Consider the following 24,718-nt stretch of genomic DNA (forward strand, 5'->3'; position numbering starts at 1 on the left):
TCCTTGAGATTGACACTCCTGCTCTACGAGCATGCAAATAATATGAGATGAGTAGGAATTTGGTGGGGAAATGTTCTGGAATTCAAAAGAAGACACGTTCCCACCATCCTCATCTTCAGAAACAAAAGAAATGACATCTATTAGATATTGATATAACAGAGCACTATTCTCTATAAGATACTTCATCCAACATGTTATCCATTCTATTTATGATTTTAAAGGAAAATGGGACAAAAACCCATTCTGAATCTTAGACCAGTAAACAAGTACATGGTACACCTTTCTTACACATTAGCTTTCTTTTGTGCACAGCAAAATTGTTATCCATCCAGATTCACACCAATATTTATTATGATAAAAAGCAAGAAAATCCCACATTCTATAAACTGGTATATACATGTAGAAAGTGCAAAGGGAAGTTATGAATGTAGCAAAGAACAAAGTTCAAATGAAATATAATGTGAACTGTTCTGAACAAACAAAATTCTAGCTGAACAAAGTAGGAGAATTTGCCCCAAAATGAATTGTTCTCCCAGGTGTTTTCTTCTTGTGCTTTGTTTTCTACAATTCTGACAGTAACATAATTTTTTAACAAGATATATTCACCAAATACTACATTTTGAAACCATATTTAACTCTTCAATCTTCATTGAACTGAATTTTAATCAACTTTATTGATCTGAGCTCTTTAAGCATTATTGTACCAAATGATTTGCTTAAAATACTTGAATACATTCTGCCATCATTCATCTCAACTTCTTCAAGTTTTAAAATCAATAGAGCAAACACAGTATAACTTGCTGTTCTGTAACTTGCAAAGCTGTAAGATTTTTCTTGATAATAAAAAAAATGCACTATTTTGGCAATATTTCGCAACTCTGTAAATGTATCCACATCCTTGCTATATTATTTGTGGCATCAGTTGGACTGATCACTTCATTCCTCCTCAATAGGAGAATATATGGAAAAGTTCAACATCATTTCTACAGAGTATTATTAATTAGGTCAAAAGGTGGATGATGATTACATCACTAGCTAGATCATTATAATAATACTAGCCACCAGTTACAAATCTGGGTTACCTATAAAAGAAATTATTTGATTTATGATGTATCAGCAAGATGAGGTAGAGAAGGCCGTTAAAAATTACAATGAATGTTGTCTGAGGTACATCAACCTACCACTAATCCTACCCAGGAAATACCAAAGGCATTTAACTTGTGGCTTAATTTTCCAACCACTTGAGTCATTCACTTAGTGGAATAGGGTACCTGTTTGTGACTGTCACCCTTAAAGAAATCCAAATATGGAACACTGACCTCATTTCCTTTATTTGTTCTTGGAGTCAGATCTCTCTTGCTTGCCTTAATGCGCTCTTTTTATACATAAATAAAAAACCAGAGCTCTGAAGGATAATGATGTGAGCTTTTTGAAATTTTAATCAGATTTCATTTTCTTATTTCTCCAGCAAAAGGAGAAGCAGAGTTGTGACATTTCATCTCAAGGAGAAGGGATAAAAAAGAGGAGAGGGGGGAATTGAAAGGATGTCGTTATTTCATTTTATCCCAAAAGTACCCCAAAGAAAGAAATTATAGAAATTTGAATACATTACACTTAAGATTTCATTTAATCTCTCAGTCTGAATATCAATAAAATAATGTGGTTTCCTGAAGGAATATGCAATAAGCTAATCCAGTAACATCTTAACTGTCCAAGAATAGATTTCAAATGCTCTAAATTCATTCCAGCCTTTAAAGATATGCTGGACAATGATAAAGGAGGAAGCTTCAAGGATTGAGCAGACTTCTTCGGCACCACATGTCAGAGAATTTTTGCGCCTGTCATTCAGAGATGGTTGCATAGTTGTTCCATTTATATTTCTGCAAGTGTTAACATTCTGGCTAGGGGGCACTCAAACATTAAAAACACAGTAGAGGAAGTTAGATCAACCAATCAGCATTCAGGGCACGCACCTCCCCACAATGCACAGTTGGCATTCAGGAGGTATGTGTACCGGCCCGTCCACAACCACCTGCAACTTACACTTATCAACCCCTTCATATGTAGGTATGCAGCAACGCATAAGTGCAGTGGTGGGCAACTCCAGCCCCATGTCATTTATTGGCTGCTTCCTCCAACATCCAAGATTGCATTCCTGGACACTGACTGAATACATTTTCCCTTTTTAAAAGAAAATAATCTTACAAACGACATGTTAAGTGTCTAAGTCGGGGATCTCTAACCCCTGATCCAGGGACTGGCAAGCCAGAAACCGGATCGTACAAACAAGTGAACCCCATCGACAGGATGCAGTCAGCACACGAACCCATGCCCCCTAGGGGCTGGCAAAAAATCTCTCTCCATGGAACCGGTCCCTGGCAACCAAAAGGTCTGGTGCCACTGATCTAAGTGATACATTTAATATCACTACCATTCTTCTTTTAGCTTTCAGAGGCCATTAGAAAAATAATAATAGCAATAAAGTACAACTCCCGGCTAAAGTGTCTTCCTGCGTCAGAGAGAGAATCTGAGACATTGTCAGACTGGACACACAGCGCCCTTGAGCAACTGTCATGAACAGGGGTGCCTTGTTATGCTCCCCAGCCATCAACTTATTGGAATACCCCAAAGCACTACATACCAGAGATGAGCAAACTACTGCACCCAAAAGTACATGTTCACCAATCAGCGGATTGATTCAGCCAGACAGAAAATGTAAGGAAAAACACATTCGTTTGGGAAAAATATTTGTCCCAAATTCCTGACACCAACATTTCAGACAGATGCAAAGTTAACCAAACAGGAATCTGCTGATAATTTAATGGCTTATAAAGTGTCTATTTATGCTGCCATTTACTTAGGGAAACCTGCACCAGAAATGTGATGCTTCCTCAGGTGTTATTGTTAAGGAAGAAATTACTGATTAAGAGATAAAGAACTGCTGTGTTTTCATCAGGCCTCGGACAATACATTTACAGGAAGTTTTACATCAGGAAATGCTTCCTCTATCCTTACCAAACTTAGAGGCAGACTACGTATGATAATAATTACATAGCTCCACCCTTAACTACAAAGCAGTATTATTTTATATTTCATTTGGGGAAAAAAGATTGTGGAATAGCTAGTGTCAATTAAGATCATTGTTTAGAGATAGGAAGGCTTGTTTCCCCTCCTCTGTATGAAGTATGAAGCAAGATATATTTTTCCTATCAATGCAAATAGCCAGCATCAGGGATCCAGCAGGATTCACATTGAGAGCAGGATTAAAATATTATCAAAATAATATCTTTTTGAAATGCCACATGATGTAGTACATTGTACTAAATATATTTTAGAATGTCAAAATATATATTCCTCGCCTAGAGGAATACTACAGTTCTCTGGAAGGAGGAGCACTGAAAAGTCTGAAAATAAGGTCAGTCAGACACAAATATAAGAATTATTTAAGAAAAATATTTTAAAAAATCTTGTAAGAACTGTAATTCCCAAAATATCAAAACAAATGCAAATAAATCTGAAAGAAGAAGACGCCTTTGAAAATCAGAAAACACAGGCAAAGTTGCCTCTATTTATTTCAGGCATCATCAAATCTCAACAGAAGCAGGATCCTCTCAGTGACTTGATGCCACAAGCTATTCATTCAAATGCTCTTTTCAAGGGAAAGTCACCCATGCTTAATACCCAAAGAATTATGTGTCATGATTAATACCATGAGTTAATCATGATCTAGGCCGGATGCCAGTGAGTAATTCATAACCCAGGCTTGATTTGTTCATCTTAAGTGTCACTAATTAAAGCTGATTTTTGCTTTGTGGAAAGAGAACTTGAAGGAGGAAGTTCATTTGCTACTGACTGGAGAAATTACCTCAATGCTTTTATTTTATCAAACAGTTTCAAATACTTTATTTCAATAGGAACATCCTAAGAAACAGCCTTTATTTTATTTATTTATTTTATTCATTTAAGGTGTGCAGCTGAATTCAAAGCTTAAGAGGAACATAAAGTGACAAGCCAATTCAAAATTTTGCCATATATCCAAAGCAATTTAGTTTATAGCAACAATTTGGAGAGCAATTCTAAAACCACAGTGTGATCAACACAGTGAAGTAAGAAAAACAAAATTAAAACTTCTAAAAGGTGGAAGTTTTAAACCTTATTGCATCGTACCAGATTGGTGAAAATTGTCTGTCTTACTATAACATAAATATGTGAGTGATTTACTATTATCTTCTGTAAACAATAATATAGCACACCCCTTATTGGGTAATCAGGAAATGTGCTTACAACTATTAGGGCTTTACACATAAAGTAGGGAGGGAAATATGAATATGAACACTATTTTTTCCACAAGATCGCTGCAAGTAGTTGGAAGGAAAAAATGTACATTTTTTATATTTTGCTAACTGGAAAATTCATTTTTGTCATAAACTATGCATGTCCTATGCCAATTTTTCTTGATCTAGCAATATTTTTGTCTGATCCTTATTTTTCCAAAATCAAATAGTTCCAAGCTGTAGCTTGACATTTTGCCATCACAGGCTTTCTTAATTATCCAAATTTAGCAATACCAAATTAATAATACAGCAAAATAGCTGTCTTTGCCAACAAGACTATTTATACCTTTGAAATATTGAAATACAACATGCTCTTATTTTATTTTCTCTCAAGGGAAAAACAAATGCTATTTTATATTTAACCTTATCACTTGAATCCAGAAGGGGTAATTTTATTCCCTGAATGTCTCACTCAGTCTTAAAAATAACGGAGCTCATTTCCCTATGTTGCTATATTTGTTTGTCTATAGTGACAAAAAAAACCTGGAGCCTGATAGCACTTTTTCCAATTGCAGAGACTGGCTAGATGGATGGATATTTATACTAAGATGAAGTATCGAGAGAAAGTGGGGAAGTAGAAATCTAAGATAACATGCCAATAAGGAAGTTTGAATCCTCTGATTAGTGAATCCACTACTTCGAGAATTCTGAACTTGATCAAACAGGTGACATACTATACTCATTATAGTGAAAATCAAGTAACTGAGAAAGCTGTTTCAACATAGTCTTACTTTCTAAGGGTAGGAATAACTCCTATCTTATTGCTGAATGATTGCTTATTACCCAATAATGGCTATTTTATACCGGTAGCCCTCAATTTGTTCAACACACAATGATTGTTTAAGACAGCACTAAATGGTTCCAAGTTAAAACAGCACTGAAAAAGGTGATTATGACCCTCTTCAAAGTTACGATTGTCACATCAACCGTACTGTCACATGATCATAATTGGGCAGCCTGGCAACTGCTGTGATGTAAGTTGAGGACTACCTGTATCTTATAAAAATTGTTTTTAAAATTCCACCAATAGAAAAAAATTAAGAGATTGTGGTATGCACTTCTTCACTTTTGCATCCAAACTATTTTTATACTTGTATGTGGCCTTTTTCAAGGAATTTATACCAATAATTACCAGTACATAAAAACATACATATGTACAGTGGAAATGGATAATCCTTCTCTCCCTCTTGTTGATAAATTCCACGTTGTACTCTCATATGCTCTTCACTTTGTCAAAACTGGTGCAGCCATTGGTAGTGAAGCTACCAATATATATCTGTCTGTCTGTCTCTTTCTCTCTCTCTTCCTTCTCTCTGTGTATGTGTAAAATAGGTATTGTTTTAAGTATAAAATGTAATTACCCTGTATGAAAATTATATGTTAAGCTTTGGAACATTACAAATTAAAATATATACTATCATTAAATTATATAACATATATGCTCAAATTATCAGTTAAGCATGTGAGGAATTCACATATGTTTCGGTTACTTTCATTACCGTCAATTAAAAGAGGTCCTTTCTTTTCTTATGCATAACTCAGAGCTGGGCACTGTCATTAATTACCTTGTAGCTTTAACTCTTTATAGGTGGTTTGAATCATTTAGTAGAGCTCTCATTTTGCTTTGTGGAACCTCCAAAGAGGCTGATTTGACTCCTCATTTTCAAACTCCAACATATACCCAAATTTACTACTCACTGATCATCAATGCAGAAAGAAAAAGGCTGTCACTGGGTTATTGAAGCATTTGGAATAAAACTCTATCATTACATTTCCTGTAAAGTAAACCTCAAGTTTTATGTCAACATATCCACATTGCTTTATGGCAACAATACGGAAGTGATTTCCCATTGCCTTCTTCTGAAATATTTTTTAACTTTCTATTCCAAGTCTATAGCCTAAATGTTTCTTGGTGATCTTAATTCAAGTGCAACACAAGTTAGCCAGTGGTGGGATTCAATTTTTTTTTACTACCGGTTCTGTGGGCGTGGCTTGGTGGATGTGGCAGGGGAAGGATACTGTAAAATCTCCAGTCAGAGGTGGTATTTGCCGGTTCTCCAAACTACTCAAAATTTCCGCTACCGGTTGTCCAGAACTGGTCAGAACCTGCTGAATACCAACTTTGACACCAACCAGACACAGGAAAAATACTTGTGGATTTGCAATATGTCACTATTAAAAAGTACAGTGTAGTTCTGCTTGTTCCGAGATTCTGCCAGACTCCACCAGCACAATTTAACTACTATCTCTAGAAATTAACTAACAACAGAATCCTCAAGTCCTGAACATAGTTACATCAAAGCTGTATTTGTAAATATTGTAAAGATCAATTACTATAGAATATGGGAATCTGTGTGCGTGTGTATGTGTACACGCACATGCAAATGTGCATATGTAAAAGAGAATACGAACCATGCCTCCAGGGTTTAAAATATATTTATCAAATTTATATAATCATGAGAGGAAAAGTCACATGGGCACAACTGAATCAAAGCATTAGCCACCCTCTCAAGGTGTGCTTTATCTGGCCAGTCACAATAATATTTTTTTCTCTGATTTTTCCCCAAACAGGAATCTGGGGAACACCTGCACTATGTCAAGTATATGAACTTGTCTACTTTGAGACTCTTTGATTCCCACTTTGTCATTCTAAGTTCTTCCACTCCCTACGAAACTGATTAAACTCTGGGATGTTGTTTAGCTTGTTCAGGCCAATGTCTGCAAAGCAGCTGTTATCTTGTTCTGCTGTACCTCAAGAACAGCAAGCAAAGTTCCAGTGCATCAAGCTTTCTGCACTGTGGTGAGAGTGCCTTTCGGAGGAATTCTGGTTTGCCCTTATAGTTAATTGGGTTCATCCAAAACCGCAAGGCTAAAATGGGAATTATCTGTTTGTTGATTGAAAGAAGGTAGTCAGGAAAGCTGATCAGGAGGCTGGAAAGGGAGTAAGTGGAGAGGGGGAAATGTTTTGCTATCAGGATAAAGGCAGATAAGACTCAGTATTTAGATGCAGGCTTTCAGAAACACACATATACAGGTAGTCCTCAACTTACAACCACAATAAAGCCCAAAATTTATGTTGCTAAATGAGAAATTTGTTAAGTGAGGTTTACAATCTTTCTCGCCACATTTGTTAAGTGAATCACAGCAGTTGTTAAAATTAGTAAATTAGTAACACCGTTTTTCAGTGAATTTGACTTTCCCATTGACTTTGCTTGCCAGAAGGTCACTAAAGGAGATCACATGACCCAGGGACACTGCGACCCGTCGTAAATATGAACCAATTGTCAAGCATCTGAGTGTAAATCATGTGACCATGGGGATGCTGCAACGGTCATAAGTGTGAAAAATGGTCATAAGTCACTTTTTTCAGTGCCGTTGTAATTCTGAATGGTCACTAAACTGTTGGAAGTTGAGGACTACCTGTATTATGTGTAGGCAGCGTCTTTCCATGCAAAACCTTACCATCAGATAAGAAAAGTTAATATACATTTTGAAAATGAAAAGTGACAAGATAAACGGTTTGTACTTACATTTCAGTGGCTATGAATCCAGTAAGCTCAGACAGGAATAGAAACAATATGAAGAAACAGCAGCAAACAGAGACTGGAAAAGAAATGGGTAAATACAAATTAAACTCATTCCTCCCTCAAAAATCTGAAAATCCACCTCCAACCAGCTTGATTCCATAATGGCAATATTACCACTCGGTTGCTTGACTTTCCTTACAAATATATCCTGATTCTTCTAAGCTAGATCCCAATTTGCCTTCTGGATTTAAATATTGCTTTGCCGTGTGGAAATGTTTCCCCAAACTCCAATGTATATAAATATAAAAGTTCTTTCCCGCTTCCTAGAAAGTCCCAAAGGCTGACAGAAACCTCTTCCTTCCAATATAGTTAAGTATTAAAAGCAATGTATCAGGGGTCTTAAGTTAGCTGCATAAAAAACACACTCTCAGGTAATTTAGAACTACATTCTGGCACCCAAAGAAAAATGAATAAAAAGCCCCTTTTTGAACATTGTACTATAAACATTGGTTTAAAATAGTATGTTATATAAACAGGTTGAAAATGGATGGTCATCAGGATAATAAAAGTCAGATGCTTAATCCATGAAATCAGCACTAAGAAATGTTAAGATGTTCTTATTTACATCTTTCTTCATCCTGGATGTTCTTAATATGAAGCCAGAGATATTCCATTTTTCCTTCTGCCTACCCTGTATAATGTAAAGGTTGAAATAAAACAGAAAACATGATTCCTAAGTGAGAAGAAAGCTAAAGCCAAGTTCAATTACTATCTGTATTCCCTATTCTCTGTCTACTACAATTGTCTTATCTATTTCTTTTTTATAATTCCTAATGACTCAAAAAAGCAGAACTTGCTCCATTTAGAGGACTCTTATTTCTAACCAATCTTATTTTCTGTTTGAAAGTGCTTATTATTTCTTAATTTATTAAAGAAATGTCACCACCATGCAAATGCCAGGCACAAAAAATGGGACACCAGAGGACTCAACATAGTAGAGATATACAACCCACCCCAAAAAGGGCAAGAGAGAAATAATCTACTATGAGGGAGATAATTGCACTCTTCCAGGTAATTTTTGCCTATTTCTTTTGCTTCCTATTGCTGCAGCTGCCCCATTAGAAAAATGTCTTTGCTGCAGAAGGAATAATTATATTTTTATAGATGTTTTCATCAAAATTATTCCAAGATGGTTTCCATTAATATCATTAAAAGTAACGAAATAATAAAACTGATCAGCCAGATGACTAGTACAAGAACCACTTGGCATTTATAGTAATTAAGATATCCAAATAGTTAATAAAAAGTCTAGAGAAATTTTAAAAAATGTTTTTGCTAATTCCTAATGGGTAACATAAAATATGTTACATGAGTTCACTTGGTGAGTGAATTCCAGAAATGAGACATCATAGCTATTTTAGTGATGGACAAAGTAAGAAGTAACGGAGGCAAGACATTACAACAAACACTTTTTCCAATCCATGTTCTCTATCAACTGGAATTAAGAGACATGTCGTTAGATGTTGGAACAAGTAGGTGATACTGATAAAGGCCTATTGATACCAGCTTTTGAACTGAGTTACAATGGAAACACTATGATTTTAAGTCATTTTTTATTAAGCTTTATTATTTATTTATTTTTGCAGTTCTGAACCACTTATCTTCTTCAAAATGGGATTGGGCAGTGTACAATAAAAAATCAAAATATATAAAATGAAAATGTTGGAATTAAAAATTTTAAAGGAATCAAGAATAGTGTCAAGTACCCTGTAGGGCATTGCCATTCCGATGGAGGAAGGGGGAGAAGACTATTGGGGTCCTCCCACCCAGTTCCAGCCTGACACCAAGGTCATTGCTTCCTGGGTATGACCTGCTACTAAGCTAACTACTCGGAGTTCTCAAAATAATATAGAGGCATAACAGTGGACTGGTACGGGGGGGTGAGGTTTTGCAATGGGAAGAATTAACACTTTGCATGGAAATTTTAGATTCTGCCTGACTTCTCTACAATCACTATCTCTCAGTAAATTTTGATAACTACCTGCTTCAAGAGTCATGCTTTCCTGAGGTGATTAACTGAGGCAGGCCCTTACAAATAGTAAAACTGTGAAAAATTAGTGAAAAGTTATTTAAAAATCTGAAGGGAAGATTTTTCCGGCACCAACCAGTCCCACAACTCCATGCTCCCTTGGGCTCCCCATTCAAGACCCCTAAACTATGTTTCAACTTATTTTCAGAAAGCCAGAAGATTAGTGGCTTACCTCACCTCCAGGGACAGATTATTGCAATAGCAGAGAAGGCTGTCTTCCTAGACACCACCAGTCAGATTTCTTTAACTATCAGGGTCTGCAACCTGCCATCCCTGCCTGACCCAGTGGCACAGGCCAATGTTCCCATTATGCAGCAGGAGGGGGGAATTTCTTACACATGCATGCCTCAGCAACTAATTAAGCTTTAGGTGCTACTTTTTCCACAAAAATAAATATTTAAAAAATGAGATTACGTTCATTCTCTTATGTCACAGTTCTTCTCAAGCTTGTATTGAGCAGATCGCTACAATTTTCCTTTAATTGTTATCTGTCTACACTTGGATTTAATGAATATTTTTGCTGAGAAGGAAGCTGAAAATCTCTGGGTTTCTTACTATCATTGGCATTCTATTAGACATCTCTCTATATAGCCAGTTTGGTACATGATTAAGGCACCAGTCTAGAAACCAGGAGGCTGTGAGTTCTACTCCCACCTTAGGCATAAAAGCTGGCTTGGTGACTTTGGGACAATTACTCTCTTTCTTAGCCCAACTCACCTCACAGGGTTGTTGTTGTGGTGAAAATAGGAGGAGGAGAGAGTATTAAAAATGTTCACTGCCTTGAGCTATTATTATGATGGGATGAACAAAATCTTAAAAAAAAATACTTCCATGTGTTTCAAAAACAGTCACAGTGTTCAACAATGACTGTGAATGAAGGAAACAGACTCAAATGAAAGCAATGAGGGTGTGGCAAAATCTATACGCATTAGTCTAAGACAGTGAAAGAGGCAGAGCTGATATTTATTGATGAATTAAAGCAAACATTCTCCACCTCTTGACTCAATTCTGAATCACCATGGCAAAGAAGAAATGCTTCACACCACAGTATTGAGGGAGGGGAACATCTAAGTACCATGTAACTTCATTCATTCTTCAGACACAATGTCAGGACATTCCAATATCCATCTTCATCACCACAAGGTCTTGCCATTGAAATGTTCTATGTATTGCAGCATCCCTTTTTTAGTCATTATGGAACATTTGTCTAAAAAAATTAAATTAAAATTTCTGCCAATCAAGAAAGGAGAACAATTCTAAATGAGCTATATATCAACTGTATCTACAATGCATTTACTCAACAGTTATTAGATACCACAAGCAAGTTTCTGAGCTCACTTGTCCATATTCTTCTCCCATCCTGGAGCTGGGAACAACTCCCATTATTTTAAATCTTACTGTTCCAACACCATGCCTAATTGTAATTCCAGAAAACATATATGCTGTGCTTTTGTTTGTAAGACTATACCATGCATTGCTATAAGGGCTATGATAGGGGATTTTCATTGGGTGAAATTCAAAAGTCTCTTTAGCAAATATTGGCAATAATTGTCATACAAAATGAGTATCAGGGTAGTGCCTGTACAGTTGTAGTCACTCTGTTGTTGTGTATGCTTATTGAGATACATCAAAATATAGTAAATAAAATAGCTGTGGGAATCCCAATCTTCCTTGTATGTAGAGTACTTGTGAATACAGAGCAAGGCCCTGGGTCAACTCTCTATGCACAGAGGAAGACTCTTGGACCACTTATTTCACAGTATGTCATGCATGGAACTGCAGAGGCATGTGTGTGATGTCTATTTATTGGGTGCTTTGACTTGCATGGCCTCTTGGTTCAGGCAGGAACCACTTTTAGGTCAATTGGTCTATCTACTCATTAGGGGAGAAAAATTAATCGGAGGCACATTCACAGCCAAGACCCTTTAATACATGTGAGATGAGAAACAATAATGCATGGTACATATTCTAAGAACTTCAACTTAAATTGAAATCATACCATTTAAACCAAGCAAAAACATGACATTTGAGTTACAGTCTAGCTAGCAACTAAATAATACTCACAAGCCAACCACCCTTAAATGCTAGGAAATATAATGGTCAGAATATAACATTTTTTTCATGAATGAATGCCTGTTCCAGGAACCAAATGACTGACAAAGTATGTCACTCTTCCACAAATTATTCTATGGGAAAACATTTGGAACTAACACCCCTTTACAAGAATCCGTTTGAATAGGATCAAAGTGTGAGATTTCTTACAGCCAGAGAATGACTGTTCCCATATTATAGATGATTTAAAGAAATCAGGATGTTATCAAGATTGAGGCAGAAGTGAAGGAAAGGAAGAAAAATTGTTTTATATTTGATAAACCACCCAGAAAAAGGAAAAGGCATATGGAGACACTCTGCTAAGAATATATCCATATACCTGAATGAAGGTACATCTTGTTTTAAGCTGGTTCAAAAGAGCAATAACTTGCACAAACTGATTTATCAGGATCTTCTCATACCTACCACAGATTAGAAAGATTGGGATGACAGCTCTTGACTCAGCATTAAAAAAAAACAGATGCTATATCATTTCCAAAGGAAATTTAGCCAAATCCGCTTGATTCCACTGTCATTTTATATCCACTGATTGTTCTTGCTGTATCTGTTCTCCCTCTCTTTAATATAATTTCTTTATTATTTATATATTTAATATAATTATTTAACATAATTTCATTATACCAACATGTACGGAGGTTTGTTCACCCACTTATTTTTTATTACTTTATTTTATTTACAGTATAAGATTAATGTTCTAGTTCTTTTCCCCAGAACTGTACTCCCAATATTGTCCTTTTTCCTGCTTTTGTTGGCATGCTATTTCACATCCTGAAAAATCCTTAAATCTATCTTTCTTTAAACAGAAGTCATGTGTTTTAATAAACATATTTTTGTAAAAAAAAAAATCTAGATGCAAAGGGGTAATTTTAGCCCATCCAGAATGCTAAGGGAATGGAGTCAACTGCTTGAAACAATGAAGCACAGTGTTGAGGTAATTCCCCGTTAGGAGAATGAGCACATACAGGGAGACGTAGTGAGAGAAGTGTTTGGATAACACACACACAGCACACAGATACACTGTACAGTAAATGTAGGTTTTTACTTCCAGAAACGTTAAAGCAAAGTTCAAAAATAGGAAGTCCAAAGTCATTCACAGGTAAGATCAGTCAGTTTTTAGTCCAGGGATAATCCAATAACAAAGTCCAGTGTCAAAAACAGGGGGTTGTAATCTAATCTTAATCACGGGTAATCCCTGGCATCCAATTTGCATCTATCTAGATCCCATCAACAACATGTGATGGTGAAATGCCTGCTTTCTTTTTCTTTTTCCCTGAAATTAAAGGTGGACATGCAAGCAGACAGCTTCTGAGACATAACCTTTTAACTCTTAACTCTTCTCCCCCCAAATGAAAAGAAAAGCTATTCTGGCATTAAAAACTAGTAGTCAGATTTGGGCTCTTTGCGGGGGAGTTGAAGAATAGGAGTGGACACTGCCACCTCTACAAGAAAACTTCTACTTCATTCTCAGCCTTAAATCTCCAGTATTGAAATAAAAGGTATTGTTGTGTGAAGGCAAAAAATGGAAAGAGAATGAAATATTTTTGCAGAATGTAAAAAAAGTGGGTACAGAAAGTTTTTTTCTCTTGAATAATCCTACTACAGTCAGGTGGATCCTATACAATAAAAGTTCTTACATTGCATAGTTAAATTATGATGTTCTCTTTTATATATGGTAACACAATAATGCCAAATTGACAAACTCTGAATGAGAACTAGATCAATTCATAGAAAATAACACCTATTCTACCTATTGGAGACCACAGAACAAATACATTTGGGAGAAAGATGTTTAGCTCATAAGAAGCAGAGATAAAAAAATATTGACCAAGACCTTAAGGCATGGATCTTTAAACTTGACATCTTTAAGACTTGTGGACTTCAACTCCCAGAATTTCTCCTCCAGTCATGTTAGCTCAGGAATTCTGGGAGTTGAAGTCCACAAGTCTTAAACTTTGCCAAGTTTCAAGATCCTTGCCTTAAGGGCTATGACTAAACAATTATCTCTGAGCAATTGATATAAGGGTGGCAGAGTAATGTTCCACAGAAATTCAACACAGACTTATTTTTCCTTAAATTGATGTTAAAAAGCTCTGCTGTTATTTGTTCTATTTGATTGTTTTTTAATAATCATCCTTATCATTAAAACACTATTTTAATCTATCTAGGGAAAGAGCAAGACCTATGGCAGAATTTACAGTACCTCATGAGTATCCACATTATACAGCTTCTTATATACAACAAAAATTCATTTTAAATCAATAGGAAGAATGAAAGCCATGCAAAATATATGTATGATCAGGGGTGGGATTCTACCAGTTTGCACCTGTTCGCTGTTGTTAACATTCTAAGCAGTTCAGAGAACTGGTTGTTAGAAGAAATTACTGGTCTAATCCTATAAGGAAGGCAGAAAGAAAACATTCTGGTGTTGCTTACAGAAAGTGCCTCTCCATTAACCCTTATTACATTCTTGGCAGGACTAGACTTCCTGTATAAGGAACTTCTCTGGAGTTTGTTCCCCTCCTTTGCTGGTACTTTGCTTGTGTGGAGTGACCATTCAAAGTTACAATGGCACTGAAAAAAGTGACTTATGACCATTTTTCACATTTACAATTGTTGCAGCACCCCCACAGTCATGAAATCCCAGGTGAGGAGATGCGTGCTTCGATGTGAGTGATATTGAGTTGGCCACACCCAGCCAATAACATGACCACTAAGCCATGTCCACCCAGTCACATGACCACCAAGCCACAACCACCACCTAAGCCACACCCACAGAACTGGTTGTTAAACATTTGAATCCCACCCCTGTGTATGATACCTGATTATGAAGACAAACGTATGCTAATTAACAGCATATTGCATAATTTGGATGTCAAGAAACACTATATCAATAACAGAATCCCTGAATTCATTTTCTGGACATTTCTGGCGTCATCTAACCCAACTAACTATAATGGAACTTTGAGTTCCTGATTCTATACTTCTGCACTCCACACAAAAAAATAAGGGAGGAAAAGTTTAAATAAAGATTGCCCCAATGGTGCACAGAAGGGTTTGGGCACCTAAAGTAATACCAAGTTTTACAATAAATTATCATATTTTTAAAGTAAATTGATCCAATTAGCTTTATTATAAAAGTACTTGAAGATTCATTACGAATATAAACCATAGACTCTTAACTTCATAAATCATACTTTTTCCATTTGTATCTAGAATCCTCTGACCTCAAAGCTTTGCAATATTTTTGCACAATAATGTAATGCATATATACAGTTCATCCAGAAGAGCCAGGGATTGACAGAGCAGCTGTCTGGAGTGCTTTCCTGTCAATATGTCATTTAGCTTGTGCCACTGGGATGTTAGCTATCATATGCCACAGCATATGTCACTGCAACTTTATCCAAACATGGGCAGTTCGACACATTAGTATGTTTGGAACAGCTATTGCTAAGCACTTTATAGTACAACCCAAAACCAAGAATGCATCCATCAGCTGACATAAACTGATTTAATGCACCTTATTTTTAGAAAGGATATTTAATAAAGTATCTTTGGTAGAATCATTTTAAAGGTTATGTAAATTCTGTTCAAGCCAAGAACTTAGATTTACATTATCTTTTTAATGAATAGCTCCACATCTTCAGACAAATGGTGTAGCTGACAAAGGAATGTAGCTATAGTTCATTGATATAGGTAAGCCAAGACTTTTCTGTGAAACCTTGACTGATCCACTGCCCAGCAAAACAGTAGACAGTGCCAATATAGTAGATTTACTATACTGAGTAGCCTTACTCAATGAAATACAGTGTGCCTGTATGCAAAAAAAAAAAAGCTTTATCAAGAGACAGTAAGAAGGCATTTTTTTAAGGACAGGATAGGACAATTAAAATTTAGACTGCTAAGGCTTCAAATATTGAATAGGGAAATACATTTAATGCCAATAAATGACAACAGATAAAACAACCAGCAGTCAAGAAATAGTACATTGTAGTTTAGCACCTGGTACAGCAGCCATGAAGGCCTTGGAAAAGATAACTGAATGCCAAGATGTGTCTATACCTACAAAAGTTGTGCATCTACAATATTCCCTATGATATGCTTTGCGGGTTAAAGGTGGACCTTGAAGAAGCAGGATAGGAGGAATATTGATACTTTTGAAGTTTGGTGTTGTGTCAGACTCCTGAGAATTCCACAGACAGACCAAAAACAAACAAACAAACAAAAAACAAATGGATCATTGAAAAAAAAATCAATGCAGAATTCACACTCAAGACACAAATGACTAGGTTTAAATTATCCTACTTCAGACCCACTACGGCAGCTCTCTGGAAAAAGCTTTAATGCTGGGAAAGATGGAAAGAAAGAGGAAAAAAGAGCAAAGTGAGTGGATTCAATTACAGTAGAAATGGGTGAAATGTTGGTAGATGTGAAAAATTAAGTTAGGGACAGTTCTATCTAGGTAGTAGAGAAGATCTATCTATGTAGTCACTAGAAATTGAAAACAATGATGGCACATAATCAATAGCAGGTAATGCACTCTTATTTGGAGCATGAATGAAGTAATACCAAGTTTTACAATAAATTATCATATTTTTAAAGTAAATTGATCCAATTAGCTTTATGCGTACTCATGCATTCAAGGGGATGCAACTTATATAAAATCCTTCATAACTTTTAAAGTACAGGTAATCCTTCCTTTACAACAGCAATGGGGATGAGAATTTCAGTGGCTAAGTGACACAATTGTAAAATGCAACCACATCACTAAGCAACCACAGTCCCTGCCACTTATACCATCACAATTCCCTATATGGTGTATCTTGAGAAATCTTACAATATGAATATGGTTTGCTTAAAGAGTGGTTGTGCAACTTGTTTAACGTGTGTGAAGACTGCATCTATGCATGACAATTGAATAAACATTCCCTATACAAAGAGAAAAGGTGTAAGAGTAAGTGCAAAAGCTACTAGTTCAGATGTTATTTGTATAGTGCAACAAGTGCAGGAGAATTAATTTATTAATTGCACACATGAAGAGGATTGCTAGAATTTTGTTTGAAAGATATAAAGCAGGGGTGTCAAACTTGCATCATCATGGCGGCGTCACATGACATATCGTGACTTTTTCCTTCACTAAACTGAGCATGGGCGTGGCCAGCACATCACGCAGCTGGCTTGCGGTCCACAAGTTTGACAGCCCTGGTATAAGGTGTGCCAATAAGCACAATTTGGGAAGAACAATACAGAATTATGAGGGATAGGGGACATACAGATAATTTTGCTCTTCACTGAGAAATGTATAAATCCGAGAGAAAATTCTGCTGTCATTTGTTGATTTAACAAAATATATCATAAAATGAATATGTGTGAATTATGGAATTTTTTGTGCAAATAAGGAGTTGAAAACTGGTTGCTAAATAAGGTAAGAATGGTTTATGATGAAACTAAAACATGAGAATAAATGGAACACTGAGAAAATGGTTCAACATAATGAAGGAGGAAAGAGAAGATGTGTGATGTCATTCTGGTTGTTTAATATATTTATGACTACATCTAGAAGGAACATTTTGCTCAGGTTAGGGGGTGCATTGATGCATGGATACTTAGTAGTATATAGATGATATATAGTATGTAAATGGGAATGCCTGAGAATGTCAATGATTTGCAGAAAATCTTAGACTGCATGATGAGATTGAGGAATCTCAATCTGAAAATTAACATTTCAAAAACTAAGAAAAATAGAGTGGAAACTGTCAATTATACATGCTGTAAATGACCACAGACTAGATAGATCAGGGTGTCAAACTCACAGCATTATGTGACATATTGGGACTTTTTCCCCCTTCCCTAAAACAGGTGTTGGCATGGCCAGCATGTGACGTATCCAGTCCGCGGGTGAGGAGTTTGACAGCCCTGAGATAGATAGATCTATGTACAAATCGAAAGTTTACTAAAATGGATGGACAAGTTTTAACATGTGCAAATGCTGATAGAAAGGTACAAGATAGTATGGGATCTACTGTAAAGAATAAATGTTCTTTGAAAGAATACAAATTGGCTATGTATAAGAACATTCTTATGCCCACATTCTTATAAGGAAGTGAGAATTAGTACCTGAGTAAAAATAATGAAATTAAATGTCTTAGGAAAGTAATGTTTAAGATGTACATATAGTAAAATTAAAAAAAAGAAATAGGGACATAAATTAATGAAGATGATATGTATATTAGAGTGAGGTAGCTAGTCAAATAAAGGAACGGGAAAATATGCAACAATACACGAATGTAATATTAGACATAAAGAATGATCCTGATGTGTGTCTACTCTATGCAATGCCTTGCAATGATGGTGTTGAATTAAAACTTAAAAAGAAATGAAGGAAGAGATTAAAAAACACAAATAATAATTTAAAAATCACCCTCAAATTATGCTATATGACAAGAAAGATAAAAATAAAGATTCAGCAAAAAATATTCATATTAATTTGCTTGACAGCAGTCTATCCAGTTTCATCCTACATCCAAATTGGAGGAAAAAATATTTCAAATATTATCCTAATTATCCATTCAGCAAGATGTCACTTTAAAGGCCAATATGCAAACTAGACGCCCACCATACTGCTTCAAATTACCTTTAACAAGATACAGTACAGCACACTATATTGCTATATTATCTCACAGTTTTAAATAAACAATCAGAAAAAGCTCAAATCCTGCAATGAAACCTGCAAAGACAAAACAGAAATAAAAACACCACATACAGCACAGATACTTACTAATTGCTCCTGTAAATGTTGGCTGAGTAAGGTCCTTTGGCACCTTTCTGTAGATATCAAACCTGGAAAACATACAAAAAAAATCCACAAATATTATAAAACAGGTAGAACATTTTATGATTCAGCGTTCACAATACTGCAAATATTTTTTAAAAATTACGTCTATGGCCAGTCAGGTCTGATGAGGAGGTTAGGAGAAAATGAGAATGGAGGGAGAGATGCTCTTTTTTCCCTCTGCTTTTCCACACTCATTCAATAAGCCCAGAAGAAAGACCTCTTAACTGTGCTCATTAGTCAGTTAGTTCACAACTGTACAAGGTGCAGCAGCTCTCTACCAGCCTCTTATTCGTTTGGCCTCACTTCAGCTGACCTACAGTATTTCCATTAAGAGCTCTTTCAGGCAGATCAAGCTGGACAATCTTTTTGTTGGTTCAGTTCACTTCCTTGTCTACCTTGAGCAGGAGCGTCAAAACTCAAGTCCCATGGGCCGGATCCAACCCATAGCTTAATGCCAGTTTTTACATACTGTAAGTGCATTTAATCTACAATCAACAATCTATAATTGACAACCATTTCTATTTACTATCTTGGAAATTTACCTTCGCTGGTAGATCTTGTATTATGTTATTTATGCTATTGTATTTTTATTATTAGTTGAATAATAAAAATGCAATAGTATAAATAGCTTTTCTGCTTGGAAAAGCAATTTACTATTAAACAATGGGGTGTAAATTTAGAAATAAAAAGTTAAGCAGAGTATGAAGATTAAGCAATAAATATTTGCTAGTAATATCTGCTAGAAGAGATAGGAAAATGGTTATAGTAAAGAACTGTGGAAAGAAAGAAGGGAAGGGGAAAAATGCACCTTGACCTGTGTCAAATGCCCCTGTGGCCACACCCACCCAGCCACACCCACCATGACCATGACCATCCCCAGTCACATACCATGACCACCCCTGCCCTGAGGTCAAATACAACCCTGATGTGGCCTTCAATGAAATTGAGTTTGACGCCCCTGACCTAGAGACTACTGAATAATTTCCACTGATGTGATAATATCACCATAATTTCAGAGGCAGGGTTATTGACCATTTGGGAACACAGGGCAGGGAGACTGGAGAGGAATTAAGGATTAAAAAGGAGCAATTTACTTCCAGAAAGGCCTACTTGCTTACATTTTAAGTTAACTAACCTATTAATCTTAACTTGACTACATGTATTCTGTACAATTCTATAAACTGTGTACAACTCAGACAATTCTTTCATAATTGACAACAATTGCTTAAAAAAATGAAAAACTAAAAATGTTAAAAATAAGATTTATGCTTCTTCATCACGCCAAAATATTGTGGTGCCTAAATTTAGCCATCAAACCCAAGCCATCGGTCCTGCGTGACAAGACATGCATATGATAAGAAGTAATTATGCCTAGCTGTCTATGCAAGGCCCATATACAAGTGAGAGATGAAAAGACAACTTGAGTTACAATATGTAGGACATGATCTTGATCTAACACAAAAAGATTCTGAAGATTATGCATTCTGCCTCGAGAATGTTGACGTAAAGCTGAAAAAAAAAAAGACCTACTGCCTTTCAATGCTTATTAATTTCCCCAGAGAAAATATAACTTTCTGCATTGCTGACACATTTCTTTGCCAGGACATTTGGGGAAGTACTTATAGAAAGAGATACATACAAACCTGGAGTCACGACATGACCAATGCACATGAACAAAAGCCTTTAACATTTGATATGGTCAAAGCTATATACTGCATTTTGTACAGCCTGATTCATCTTTCCTCTCATTGAAAATAATATTCTTCCACAAAATGCCCCATTTATGGACCTGCAGATTCCCTGGGAACATCTGGAAAGCACTGTTTACATTCTTTCCACACAGACCACGGTAACAGCAACATATGATAAAGAGACTCATAGCAGCTTATGACATCATGGCCTCATAGGCAGAGGAAATAGCTGAACTTCTTGCTCACAGCCCATTAAAACCTCAACACTGGCGTCGTTTCACTAAAATGACAATAATGCCTTAGTAAACCTGGTGAGGAAGCCAAGAAGGAAAGAGGCGCTTTGGAGTGTAACTAAATAATTGGAAACAGGAAATAGCTCTAGGCTGAAAGCAGTAAAAATAACACCATACAGACACTATAAAAGGAAACATGTTTTTTGAGCAAGAGACAATCTATTGCAAAGTTTAAAAAATAGTGCCAATATTTCTGGATTAAGAAACAATGATTTAAAAAGAAAAATGATGTCTTCTTTGGCACACAAGTCTCTTCTTGCTACTTTTCACTTAAATAATCTCAGATTTTTATCTGCAGAATGTCACCAGGAAAAACACAGTAGATATTTGCGGTGGGGAATGTATTAATTCTGATGACAGGCAGGCAGGCAGGCAGAGAGACAGACAGACGCTTCATTTATCTGTGGGTTAAAACTATTTACTTGAATAACATACGCAAGGAAACACTGCTAGCTAAACTAAATCTTCTATTGTTTTTCACTGGAAATCTGACCAGGCTTTAAAGCAGACATGTCAAACACAAGGCCCACAGGCCAGATCCAGCCTGCGTTGTGGTTAAATCTGGCCTGCGGGCCTGCCCTGGAAACAGTACAGTCTGACCGGTTGCCTTCTACAACTTGGTGGTGCTTATCTGTGCTGAAACGTGTTTGGCCTTAGATCTGTGGGGCCACCCTAGAGCCAGCAAGGGATTGCCCCCACACTACCCCTTGGGTGTGCGCACAGGAGGCAGTGAGCGTGGGCAGGGCTGGCATTCCTGGGGACTGTCTTGCCTCGCAGGCTGACTACATTCTGAGCGCTTCCCTTTCATCCAGGACACCAGCGCTTGCCGCCTCCTGTGCAAGCGCCCAGGGGCCGAGGCAGCAGGGTGGCCCCATGCTGGCTCCAGGGCGTGTGGGTCAGATCTAAGGCTTACCACGTTCTGGCTCAGATAGCTGCCACAAGTTGTAGATTAGTGCTATGCCAACACCAGTGCCTCTATGTCCTGCTTGCCAGCCTGGCATCACAGCCTGCAAGGCTTCCCTTTCACCAGGACCGCCCCTGCCCCTGCATGGGAAAGTCACAGCCATTATATCATAAATTCTATAATTTATACTCTGTAAAATGCTACATGGGCAGTGATCTTGCCACCCATTCGCCATTTTTAGCCCATCCATCTATTCATCCATCCATCCATTTACAGTATTACAGACAGAATTCCAGTTAAAACATAGAAAATAAAAGTTACAAATATAGGATTATAGAATTTATAAAATAGTGGCTGTGGCTTTCCCACGCAGGGGCAGGGGAGGTTCTGGTGAAAGGGAAGCCTTGCGTACTGCGATGCCAGCTGGCAAACAGGGCATAGAGGCACTGGTGCAGGCATAGCGCTAATCTGCAACTAAACAATAATAGCTAAATTATCAATATAGCAACTTTATAAACAATTTTTAAAAATTGTAATTATTCAAGGAATCTGAATCCTATTGGTTAGCTAACAATGCCTGTACATAACATAAATCTCAGATCTACTATTAAATGCATTTCATCTCCAATCAGCAGCATTCCATACCAAAATGAGCATATACAGTTCACCATTAGCAATTTCTAGTAAACATTTTTCATATTTCCTCAAATTTTGACGTTTCCACTAGGAATGCAAAAGATTTATTTTAGAACAAAATGGTATGAATATACAATATGAAATTGGCCTACTGTAATATCTATTGCCTGTAATATCTATTGCCTACTGTAATATCTAAAGCAGTGTGTATTTGGAAAAAAATGTATTAAAATGCTGTGTTATGAATGATACTTTATATTATTTCTAAGTGCTTTACAGAAAATAAGTATGAACTAAGGTTAGCTGTATACAATGTTATATATTGAGGAAAAACTGGATTAATCAATAAATGAAAAGCTTTTTAAATAATTTGCAGGAAAAATTGACACAATGAAAGAAATGAAATCCAGGTACAGTATGCTGATTTTGGCTAGATTTAAACAGAATGGGATAACTTTAGTTCATCAAGCTTGCTAGGTAATCCTTGAGTTACGACAATTGACCCCAAAATTTATGTTGCTAAGTAAAATATTTGTTAAGTGAATTTGACCATTTTACTATTTTTCTTGCCATATTTGTTAAGCAAATCACTAGAGTTGTTAAATTAGTAACACTGTTGTTAAGTGAATCTGGTTTCCCCATTGACTTTGCTTGTCAGGACATAAAAGGTGATCAATACCTTCAATACCTTTGAGATCACATACCTTAACCCTCACATAGCCCAAATTAAAGTTACTCTTAGTAATCTGCACTATACTATACAAGTAAAGGAGGAAGCCTTATAAGCCATTGAGGCAAATAAACTTTTTCAACAAAATCAGACAAATATTGATGTTTTTCTAAAAAACAAAATCACACACTTCAAATAAGGCACTAATATTCATATTTCCATATAGTAAATTAATGTTGGCATCTGTTTCACATTAGTAGAAAATAGGTATTTTAGTAAAAAATATTTATTCGGTATTTTTAAATAAAAATAAAAAAGAGCAACACTTAAAAATCTGGGCTAGGGCAAATATTGTAGTTTGATAATTTTTGTGAATTCCTGAAACCCATACCCCCCAAATTATAGTCAACAAATCTGTCAGCATAAGACACAACCAGGTCATCAGACTGATGCACAAGATGGTAAGAAGGACAGTTGTTAGAACTAAAAGTGCTGATGGGACTGTGTGTTCGCTATCCAGACTAGGCAATCTGAACTCAACCCACTGCTTAATCGCTTTCTTGGGGTCATTTTTTCCTCCACATACAAGTGAATCATTCTGGTGAGTCACTGAAAAGGTTAATTCCTTTGCCTTCTACACTCTACAAGTTCCCAAATAAAATTGAGATGGGGGCATGGAGAAAGGCCCATAAGACTAATCTACGGTACAAAATGTACACTTATTTCCTGAACTAACAGAACAGAATAGAATAACAGAGAGGTCTTCTAGTCCAACCCCCGGCTTAAGCAGGAAATGCTGCACCATTTCAGACAAATTTTAAGAAGCCTTCGTTCAGCTGCTGCAGAGTCCTCCTGAGGTCTTCTGGGAATGCAAATGCATACACAGAGAATACTTCTATTACAATAGATTGATGTAATGTCGAGTTTTGATGAATTGCAGCTGTCTGTTGCATCAAGAAGCAAATCCGGGGAGGGAGGGGAAGGGGGGTTCATTCTTCTAATTATTTACACAGACAATTTATACTAACAAATATATGAGCCCAATCTCTGTCACACTCAAAGCACCAAAATGTCTTGCTGCACAGGAAATACTGTTTCAGCTACTAGTTATTTTCCTTCCAAGCCTTTTTTCCAGCAAGTGCATGGTCCATTTTTTTCAGATCAACTAAGTATTGATCAATTGTTTATAACGGGAATTGACCAACTAGCTTATCACCCAAGCCTGACGTTGTGAGCTGAGAGACTTGAGTAATCCAAAGTCACCCAGCCAGTTTTCATGTCTAAGACAGGGCTAGATCTCTTGGTTTCTAGCCTGGAGCCTTAACCACAGCACCAAACTGGCACTTTTTCAGCTACCAGATTAGTGATGGCTGACCTTTTCAGCACCAAGTACCCAAAGCATTTGCACCCCCAAAATACGCACGCGTCCTGTGCATGTGCCCCTGCACATGTGCACATGACCCCATGTCACCACACATGCCCATGTGACCCCCACGTGTGCACCCCGCCCCCCAAGCATGCATGGCAGAGAGCCAAAGACCAGCTGGCCAGCAGGAGATGCGCTCTTTCATGTGCAGCAAAGCTGATCTGGGGCAACGGCTCACGTGTCCAGAGAGAGGCCTCTGTGTGC

At 36.7% G+C, this 24,718-nt stretch overlaps 1 protein-coding gene across 2 annotated transcripts in view; it reads right to left on the reverse strand.

The window, feature by feature from the left end:
• Nucleotides 1-24,718, reverse strand: part of ERGIC1 (endoplasmic reticulum-golgi intermediate compartment 1) — a 77,009-nt gene that overhangs the window by 32,946 nt on the left and 19,345 nt on the right. For both annotated transcript variants that reach the window (XM_026696382.2, XM_026696381.2), the window contains exons 2-3: nt 18,838-18,899; nt 7,865-7,937 (exon numbers count right to left, since the gene is read on the reverse strand). In XM_026696382.2, coding sequence (XP_026552167.1) covers nt 7,865-7,937; nt 18,838-18,899 — 135 coding nt within the window. The remainder of the gene's footprint in view (nt 1-7,864; nt 7,938-18,837; nt 18,900-24,718) is intronic.

This window comes from Pseudonaja textilis, chromosome 2, assembly GCF_049901715.1.
Source record: "Pseudonaja textilis isolate UNSWEBS1 chromosome 2, rPseTex1.2, whole genome shotgun sequence".
Classification (NCBI taxonomy): domain Eukaryota; kingdom Metazoa; phylum Chordata; class Lepidosauria; order Squamata; family Elapidae; genus Pseudonaja; species Pseudonaja textilis.